A 10,120-nucleotide genomic window follows, 5' to 3' on the forward strand; every position below is an offset into this window, starting at 1 on the left:
GAGCCCCCCTTCCCCAGACCCAGCTCGGTCCCTCTGGCTTGAGCGGAGCCGTCCAGCTGCCCTGGCACGCCTGCCGGGCTGCACCAGGCCCAGGAACCCACCCAGCCCGGCTCTGACCCACACCCTCGGACCCTGCTCACTTCTCCACCGGGGTCGTCCCTATCCCTCTGTACAAGGGGGAGTCCCCTGGATTCTGAGCTGAGGCACAAGGGCTGTCAGTGCCCCCACGAAGGGTTTGGGCCCCAGCAGCCTCTGGGAGCCAGGGCCAAGCAAGGCGCTGACCATGGGCTGTGCACCTACTGCCACCACGGGCCCACCACACCCCACAGACAGGCCAGGAAATGGGTTCACCTCGGCATCCCCAGGCCAGCAGGACCCTGGGGCCCAGGGCCCAACAGACAGGAAGTCCTGTGCAGGGACCCCTGCCCAGGGCCAAGGGGAGGGGGCCCCTGGCCCTGGAGGCCCCAGCCCTAGGCTGGGCCAGCTGGCTGACCCATACCCATCACCGCGAAGCCCTGGCCGACGGCTGCAGGCAGGCAGCTGACGGCCCGGCCAGGTCAGCTGTCTGTCCAGCCCAGAGCCAACAAAGGGTCCATTCTCTGGGCCGAGGGTGGGTGTGGGCACCAGGGAGGATGTCTGGGCCATCCAGGCTGCATGCCAAGGCCGGCACGCGCCCTCGCCCCCGGAGGCAGGGGGCTGCCCAGCTTGGCCCCTACCGGGAAGGGCGAGTTTCCTGTCCTGCCCACCCCAAGACGGCAGCCCCCGTGTCTATCTGCAAAGTGGGGCTGCCCTGGCTGGGCAAGACTCCTGGTCTCCGGACGGGGTGGGGGTTAGGGAGCAGGACAGGCCCTTGGGTGGGGGAACCGGCAGAGAGCGGGTAGTGGGCAGCAGGCCACCACGGTGCTGAGGCTTCACGGGCACCCCCTCCTCCTGTAGATGCAGCGGCCAAACCTGTTCCCAGCCCCCAGGGGGCAGGGTGGTCCAGGGAGGGGCTACAAGGGGCGGGAGCCCCTGCCTCCCCCTCCTTCCCGGACAAGGCTGAGGTCCCCCGATGGGCCCAGCTCCCAGTCCCCGCGCCCTCACAGGCCACCACAGCATTCCCCCTTCTCTGACTGGGGGCAGGTTCCAGGCCCCTTCCTGGGTCCGTTCGCAAAAAGACCAGGAGGAATTTGATACTGGAAAAGCGATTAGCAATTTCCTCTTGGCAGCCATTAGATAATTAAAACATGATTTGCAGGAGACCTGATACTTGTAATTGGGCCAGATACACCTGGTAAGGTTGGGGCGTGGGGGCCCAGGAATCTCCATCTTTCCTATTCTCAACCGTCAACACGCAGACAGGAGAGCAGGGACCAACCAACGCAAGCAGTGATCCTCCCTGACCCTCGGTTTCCTCACTTGCCCACAGACACCCCGCTCACAGAACCGTGAGAATGAAGAAACTCACAGCTCCTAAAAGCACAGAGGCCAGCCTAATCAGGAGCTGCTTGGAGGTGGGCCCCCAAGGCTGAGCCCTGCCAGGCGGAGGAGGTGACAGCTGTCCTGGGGAATCTGTCCCCCTGCTTATGGAGGCTGCAGAAAGTTGGGCCAGGAGGCAGCAGCGATGGTACAGCCTTCCATCACACGGCAGTGACACAGCCAGGGTGCCGCTGCGGCTTGAGACTCAAGGGGCGCCGAGGCCGGCCACGGATGCCGCAGCAGGCAGCAGCGACCACCCGGCCAAATGTCCTTGTCTCAAACCCAAGACCCACCTATCCGCTCTACCCCACCTGCACCAGCAGTTGACGCAGCGCCTCCACTTTCCCAAAACCACCACTGCCCTCCAGCTCCGTCCGCAGGCCTGACCTCTGCAGCCTCTGATGACCACCGCAGGGTCACCAGTGACGTGTCCACCACACACAGAATAAGCCCCCAACCCCCTCCAGCACTGCTCTGTCCCCAGCAGTGCTAGGGCACCTCTGAGCTGTGCCCTACTGTCCGCCCACCCGGAACACCCTTCCCGTGCACTGCACAGCTCCCTGGCCTCTTCCGGCCTCCGTACCCAATCTCCTGGGCTGCCAGGGGCGCCCACTCCTCACCGCACAGGGGCCCTGGAGGTCAGAGCCCTGTCTGCCCAGGGGGCAGGGGTCCTGCACTTTGTGGGCGGTAACCTTGGGCCCTGTGAGGCCACCCCCACCAGGCTGGCCCTGAGCCCAGGCACTCGGGGGACCGGGCCCAGGAAGGCCACTGCCGGCCTGCACCCGAGGGCATCATTCTTTGCAGAGGTGCCCCGGTGCTGACGCGGGGCCTAAGCCTGACCAGCCAGACCCCGCAGGGAGGTGGACCTGGGGCAAGGCCCCCGTGGGCAGCCCCGCTGGCCGCCACTGCACGTGCCCTGGTGCAACACCGGCCCTGGGGTGAGGGCTGAGGTGGGTCGGAGAGACCCACAGGGTGACCCACAGGTCCCCGTCCCCCTGGCTCAGCCCGCCGCAGCCAGCCACCCTCGAGAGCCAGAGACCACATCACGTCCCCCAGGACACAGCAACATCGCGGGGCAGCGTGCGACGCCACCCGCAGGTGCCGGGGACCCCCGCCCTGGGTGGGCCGGGGCAGTGCACCCAAGGGGCCCCACGGGCGCAGCAGCTGAGACACGCAGGAAGCAGGCGGCTGCAGCCCCTCCGCTCCCCACCGACAGCTCCTCGGGCAGGGAGACCACAGGGACCCAAAGACCGTCCACGGGCTGCGCTGCGCGATGTCCACTGACCCTCCCCCGCCGGGTGCTGGACACGGCAACGCAGACAGGAACAAAGCCACGTCTGCCCGGAAGGAGGGACGCCGTCAAGAGAGTCTGCAGCACAGGACGCCCCCACGGCACGGGACTGACCGCACAGCACAGGTGAGTCTCGCAGGGTGCTGAGCGGAGGCAGACGGACGACGTGCCGGGGGACCCGGGCCACAGCCAGGCCCAGGGACGGAGGGTCAGGCCTTGAGGGGACCCACGGGAAGGGCAGCGCCCGAGCAGGCGCCCGCCGTGCTCTCCCGTGACGCCTCCCGGGCCGGGCGCCCTCCCGAGCGTGAGTAACCTGCAGAGCGGACGCTGGAAATCAACGCGCCCTCCAGACCCACGAGACGAGCCCCACGGGGGTGCAGGCAGCAGGCCGGGGATGGGGCCCAGCCAGGCCCTGCCAGCATCCCTCAAGAGGTCAGCGTCCCCAGCGCCCCGGGGCCTCCCCCCGCCACCGCCCGCACAGGCCCGGGCTTTGGGGAGCAGGGGTCTCCGCTGATGCACCGAGCGGGAGGTCGGCCCGGGATGGGGGCGCAGAGCAGGGACCCCGCGGACGGGCCGTCCTGGCCACCCTGGTGCAGAGACCCACCCGCAGCCACTCGACTTCCAGGGCCTCTGAGCTTCAGAATCCTGGGGGGCGGGAAGGGAGGGGCTGCCATCTTTCAGAGGCAGCTTCTAGAGACCAAGATCTCTGGAGGGTAAGGGACGTTCCCCTCCCGGCAACCCAGGCCCAGAGCGCGGCCCCGGGCAGGCACGCGGAACACTGGTGCCCGAGGGGCCGGTGGCCAGGCCAGCCCAGGTCCGCTCTGGGGCCAGAGCACTGAGACCGCAGCCCATGGTCTCTGCTCCCCGCCGGGATCGCCGCACAGGCAGCAGCGTGAACCCGCTGGTGGGCCCAGCCTGGGAGTCCAGCTGCGCTGCCCCGGGGCCCACCCCAAGGCCCGGCGCCCCGTGGGCCCGGGAGGCACCCCGCCGCTCAGGCTGGCCCACGATGCTTTCTTGAAACGTAGATCGGCTGCCAACACTTAACGATCAAGAGACGCCACCCAAAACACAGATTTTCAGGTTCTCTCGAAAAACCGGCTAGGCGGGGGGACGGGGCCATGTTCCTGCCTGGTACGGCCACCATGCGGCAGGGCCAGCGGTGTCCCCGGCGCAGTCCGGCCCTGCAGCGGTGGCAGGACAAGCGCCCTCACCAGGCCCATGCCGCCGGCTGGGGAGTGGCAGGGCACGCACCCCTGGCAGGAGTCCACAGACTGTTCTCCAACCTCCCCCGCGGGCACCCAAGGACCCGGAGGCCACCGGGCAGGGGCGGCGCAGGAGGGGACAGGCAGGGCGGAGGTCTGGGGGTGTCAGCACAGGAGGACGACGGCCTCCGTTGGGGTCGGAGGGGCAGGTGGCGGGCAGGGCCTCTGGGGAAGGGCAGCGGACGCAGGGGGCACCCCAGCCACCCCTCAGCGGCTCAAGCTGGCAGCTCCTAAATTAATCAGCTACAATTTTACACAACACCGTTCGGAGCTGGCCCAGAGCCAGCCACGTCCCTAGGGCTGCCCCGGCGCTTTTTAAAGCCCGGGAAAGACGGGACGTGGGGAGCACGGGGTGTGTCAGCGCGGCGGGCCTGTCCCGGGGCCAAAGGTGCGGGCGAGCCCTCAGGCCCAGGCTCCCGCTCGGGGCAGACAAAGGACACGAGCCAGGGAGCCAGGGCTCGCGGCTCACGTGGTGGGGCCAGGCCCGGGCAGGAAGGGCCTGGATTTAAACCCCGGAGACAGAGCCGAGGGCCCAGCCCACCCCAGGCCCGGAGAGAAAGCCAGGCAGGCCAGCAGGGAGGGGACACCGTGCCGGCTGGAGCGCCCCCCGCACCACGGCCGCACCCACCCCCGGGCCGGGTCAGGAGGACACGAGAGGGACGCGGCAGCGGCGGGAACTCGGCTGCCGAAGGCCAGGCCCGGCCGGGGACGGGGGCGCCAGCAGGGAGCGGCGTCCCTCGAGCGGGCCAAGGCCGGAGCCCTTGCCTGCGGGCCTCAGCAGGTCCAGGAGCCGGTGGGCCGAGGGGCGGGGAGCCCAGGCCCAGGGGCAGCAGGGGGACACCCCTCCCCCCGGCCCTCACACTGCCCCAGGCCCCAGCGCGGGACAGGGGGGCCCAGAGAGGAGAGGACCGGGCCACCCGAGACCCGGTGCCCGGGCCGCAGGCCGTGCCCCGCCCCACGGGGCAGGGGCGCGCAGGGAGGAGGGGTGCAGGGGGCCGGTCTGGGGGCGAGGGGGCAGAGCCTCAAGCCAGAGCCGCCCCTGGGCGTGGCCAACCCCACACACCCGAAAACGGGCGCCGCCCACTCACGCGGTGTGTGGTGCCCAGCTGGATGCCCCAGGGTGGATGGTGCCCTGATAGGCAGGTGCGGGGGGGGGGGGTGGGGGGGGGGGGAGGGACGAGGGGACCTCAGCTGTGGCCTCCTCACTCCCGAAGCAGCCTCTTCTCACAGGAGGGCCCAGGCCACCCCGTGGTCCACTCCCGGGGCCTCAGTTTCCCCTCGGTGGGACTGGGCAGGGAGCGAGACCGGCAGGCAGCTGAGACAGGCTGCGCTGGACTAACGCCTTCCCCCGGCCTCACAGGGCGGCTGGCTACTGTGGGACGAGACAGTGCCTGGTCGGCTGTCCACCAGCCCACCAGCCATCAAGAGGGCCCCTCCCAGCCCCCGGAGTCCCGCCTTCGGCTAGGTGACAGGCTCTAGGGCGCCGCAGGAAGGTCTCCAAGTGCTTCACCTGCAGCCAAACCCCACAGGGGCTCTTGCCGCAGTGGGGCAGGCCCCGCCAGGCACAGCCAGGCACAGCCCACCAGCGCACACCCACGGGGGTCCACGGTCCCTCTCCTCTGCTCCCCCAGCCCTGGGGCAGCAGCAGCGAGCTGTGGGCTGGGTGAGGCCCCACCCCTAGGAAGGGAGAGTGCCCTTCACCCAGGGCGCAGGCAGGATCCGACACCAGGGCCAGGACGGGGGGCACAGGGGCTGGCCCGGAGGGTGGCAGGGGCCCGAGCTGGGCTGCCACCACCCCAGTGGCCCCCGAGTCCTGTGAGCAGAACTCTGCAGCACCCGGCCCCGGGGGCCCTCGGTCAGCACGGCCCCCACTGCCCAAAGCCCTTGCTTCAGGCTTATTTCACAGATGGGAAAGCTGAGGCTGGGGGCAGGGCCCTTCCCAGAGGCCGCAGAGTCAGCCGGTGGTGGGACGTGATTCCCAGGGCACCCAGCATGGCAGGGACGGGAGACACCCCACCCCGCAGGCTCTGGCTGGCCCCAGGCCCCGCCCCCGGGCGCACGCCGGCCGGGGAGCTGTGTCAGCAGCGGCCTCCGCACGGCTGTTGTTTCATGCACCAGGCCCCGCCCCTGCACTGATCCTCGGGGCTCCCAGGCACCCCCACCCCGCCGTGCCCCAGGGACTTCCTCCACAGCAGGCCGGCCCTCCCCTGGCCTGGTCCCTACCCACCCACCAGGTCGCGGCTGAGCCGTGGGGGGCTGCTGCGCCAGGAAGCCCGCCCCTGCCCAGCCCAGCACCGGCTCCGCTCAGCCCAGCACCTGCCGGCGGGGACGGAGACCTGGAAGCACGGGACCGGCCCCGCCCCAGGGGCCCACAGGGGGCCCAGGAGCCGACCTCCACTCCAGAGCACCCCAACACTGGAGCTCCAGCGGGGACGGGGCGCCCCCCCTTGCCCTTCCCTCGGCCTTGCCGTCTCCCTGCAGGATGGGGCCTCCCTCCAGGACGGAGTGCTGCCTCAGCAGACACCGGATCCGGGAGGGGAGGGGGCCCCACAGGCCTGCCCCGCCCCCGCCGCCCACACCCGTGGGGAGCAGGGCCAGCGGCTCCGGCGTCACCAGGCCCGACGCCCAGCCAGGGCCTCGGCCGGACGCGGAAGCAGCCCACAGGGAGCGCGGCGCGGCCCCCTGAGCCCCTGGAGGCCGCCGGGCCCGGCACGGGGAGTCCCCGCCCCCCGTGCACCGGCACACAGAGCGAGGCGGCTCGCGCTCCGCCGGCCCAGGCTGACCTTGCGGATGCGGCCGCTGCGCGTGCCCACGAACACCACGGTGCGGCCCCGGTAGTCGTAGGCGGCCACGGCGGTCAGGCCGTCGTCCTTGTCCACGAGCAGGGGCGTCCCCTCGATGGTGACCGTGCCGCCCAGCGGCTGGTTGAAGTCTTGCCCGCAGAAATCGTCGTCGATCTGGAGGGGCTGTGGGAGCGGGCGAGGTCGGGGGTGAGGCCAGGCGCCTTGGGCCCTGGCGGGCCACGCGGCCAGCACCGCCGGCTCCCCTCACCGGGCCGGGGCGGGGGCTCAGGGGCCGCTCTCCAAGGCCTGCACAGGTTACACGAGGGGCAGCGGCCTGGGGGCAGCCTGTACAGACCTGGGGCGGGGGGGGGGGGGGTTAGGGATTCCTGGACCCACTTGACAGATGGGGAAACTGAGGCCCTGGAAGCCGCTCGAGGCCCAGGAGCAGGCGCCGGGGGTGGGCACTTCTCACACCCCCCAGACACAGGCCCTGCATCCACCGCTGAGCGGGGAGCAGGCAAGAGGCAGCCCCGGGTGTGGGCAGGGCGGGGCCAGGCCTGCTGCACAGTGAGGCCGCCCAGGCGGTGGCCAGGGACTGGTGGGGCGCTAGGACGGCTTATTCAAGTCAGGACACAGCGTTATACCTAAAAGGCAAAGGGAGGGGCCGGCTAAGAGGAGACGGCTACGGTCAGAGAGGAAACAATCGATGGCGTGAGGTTCCGGAGAGCGGCCTGGGAGGGCAGGGCCGACGCCGGGGGCGGGGGGAGGGGGTCTGGGCGGCTCCCCCGCAGCAGGCTGGGGGTCTGAGGTTTGCAGTGCGCGACGTCACCGACGCAGAAGGAGCACGGGAGGCGGGGTCAGGGCTGGGCGGGGGGGAAGAGGGGCCGGTGGAGACGCGGGGGCAGGGGGGACCAGCCGTGGCACAGGGCGTGCAGAGCACACCGCGATCTCGGCAAGCGCTGGCCCTCCGAGCCTCGGCCTCTCCACCTGTACAGTGGAGACCAAACGCCTTCCTCGAGAGGCCGAGGGGAGGATGGGCGATGCAGCAGCCCCGTGCACCTGAGGCCGAGGTCTGGAGGGCAGCCCTGCTACGATGGGGCCCCGCCACACACAGCAACAGATGTGAGAAAGAAGGGCCAACCCACCCTGCTCTGAAGACAAACCCAGAAGGAAACGGGAAAACTGAGGCCAGAGAGGGGCCGGGCTTTCCCTAGGCCACCAGCACGTCCCGGGCAGCAGCGTCAGAGGGTCTAATCTAAGGCCTGGCGCTGGAGGTCCTCTACCCAGTGACCCTGAACAAGTCCCTCACCATCTCTGAGCCTGGGATCCTACTCAGAGAAACAATGGGTCCTGCCGCCTGGGGGTGTGCGAGAGACACTCCCCAAAAAGCAGCTGGCCCCTAGAGGAGCCCGCCAGGGCCTAGAGATGGTACTGCCGGCTACCGACCACCCGGCCCCCGGGGCATCCAGGCCGCTCCCAGGTCCAGGGCGTGGCCAGGCGCCCAGGGCAAGAGTCAGAAGAGCGTATCAACAGGACCCAGAGGGAAGACGGTGTCTGGCGTCCACCTGACCCTGGTCTGGCCCAGCTCGCCCCTTACTGGCCGTGTACCCTGGGCAAGTCACCCCACCCCTGGGCAACCCCGTCTCTGAAACGGAGACGAGATGGGGCCCGCGAGCACCCAGAACGGCACCAGGCGCACGGTCAGAGGGGCCCCGTCCAGGGGCCGTGGGGGCTCGTGGACACGGTCACATCACCCCGTCTTCTAACGGGCAGGACAGCCGCAGCCCAGGCGCAGCCCCGACGCCGGCAGACGGGCCAACAGCGGCCCCCAGCGCGGGGCGAGCGCCACACAACGAGCGGTCGGCGCCTCGTTCCGGGACGGCGGGACGCTCACCGAGTTGATGCAGCCCAGCTCTTTGTTGAGCAGCCAGGGCAGCGAGAGCTTGCCCTCGCCGCGGTAGCAGGACTGGATGCGCTCCTTGATCTTTTCCTTGATGGCCCTGAGGGTGAAGAGGCACAGCACCGACTCCCGGGGCGGCTTCACGCGGTTCTTCTGGCCCTGGGCAAACACGGTGAACAGCACATCCTCGTCCTCGGCCAGGCCCAGCTGGCGGGCCAGGGCGCGGCCAGGCCGACTCAGGTAGGCGTCCTGCACCAGGCGGTACTCCACGCCCGCCTGCTCGCAGCCGATGGGGAACTCGACGTAGGAGTAGAACTTGGGGTCGTCCACGCACAGCCGCACGATCTTGGACGTGAAGAAGTGCTCGCCGGCGGCGTCGGGCGAGGTCAGCTGCGTGTCCAGCTGCAGGGTGAGGTAGTAGACGAAGTGCTCGCTGCGGAAGCTGTACACGTAGTAGATGTCGAAGGCCGGGAACTTGGACAGCGTGTCCGAGGGGATCTTCAGCTGCGAGGACACGAACTCGTCCTGGTACACGAAACCGAACATCTCGGCATCCTCCTCGTTGGCCATGAGCCGGCGGCTGGACAGCGTGGGGAAGTACTCGGACTTGCCGTCGACGGGCGTGCCCACGAAGAGCTTGGCCCGCGCCTGGCCGGGAGGCCCGGCGATCAGCACGCCCGCCATGCTGCCCGCCTCGCGCACGCCCGACAGGTAGTGCTCCTTGCGGTGGTGTGGCTCGCCCAGCTTGAAGAGGTCGTCCAGCCGCAGGAACTGGCAGATGCCCTGCGAGGCGCTGCCACAGGCCAGCAGGCGGTTGGCGGCCTGGTCCAGCAGCAGCAGCTTGTTGACGTTGTCGGTGCTGCCCAAGCCGTGCGGGCAGGACTGCACGCTGGGCGGAGGGTAGCACCTCTCGTTGTCCTCCACGGGGCCCGTCACGTGCGCCCGCAGCAGCGTCAGGTTCCCCGACAGCTTGTAGATGCGGTTCACGGCGCCCACGTACACCTCGCCCGTCTGCTCGTGGACCACCAGGTGGGTGAGGGCCCAGTCACTGGCCGTGAAGGTGCGGAAAGGGGGCTGCGGACCCCCACCCGCCCGGGGCGCGGCCCCCAGCAGCAGCAGCAGCGAAAGCAGCCGCGGCAGCAGCGCCCGTGGGCTCAGATGTGGCAGCAGCATGACGGGCTGCGGCCCCGGGCTGCGGCGCTCGGGTCCTGCGGGGAGGCGCCTCACGGGGTCGGGAGTCTCAGCCCTGTGCGGAGAACGGGGGACAAAGCGTGTGAGCGCTGGCAGCCCTCACGTGCCCGCACGCGCACGCGCTCCGCGCGCCGTCCTCCCCCGGGACGTCCCACTTCTGGGGCGTGACCTAACCCTCCAGGAAAAGCCCGAGGGGCGGGAAGCGCACCCCCCCCCCCCCCCCCGCCCGGACCCC

At 70.3% G+C, this 10,120-nt stretch overlaps 1 protein-coding gene across 1 annotated transcript in view; it reads right to left on the reverse strand.

Annotated features, from left to right (window-relative positions):
* The window catches only part of PLXNA1 (plexin A1), a 47,648-nt gene that overhangs the window by 33,033 nt on the left and 4,495 nt on the right, over positions 1-10,120 (reverse strand). The window contains exons 2-3 of the mRNA XM_024117290.3: positions 8,689-9,940; positions 6,795-6,977 (exon numbers count right to left, since the gene is read on the reverse strand). Of these exons, the coding sequence (XP_023973058.1) occupies positions 6,795-6,977; positions 8,689-9,867 (1,362 nt within the window). The 5' untranslated portion in view covers positions 9,868-9,940. The remainder of the gene's footprint in view (positions 1-6,794; positions 6,978-8,688; positions 9,941-10,120) is intronic.

The sequence above is a fragment of the Physeter macrocephalus genome, chromosome 18 (genome assembly GCF_002837175.3).
Source record: "Physeter macrocephalus isolate SW-GA chromosome 18, ASM283717v5, whole genome shotgun sequence".
In the NCBI taxonomy this organism is placed as follows: Eukaryota; Metazoa; Chordata; class Mammalia; order Artiodactyla; family Physeteridae; genus Physeter; species Physeter macrocephalus.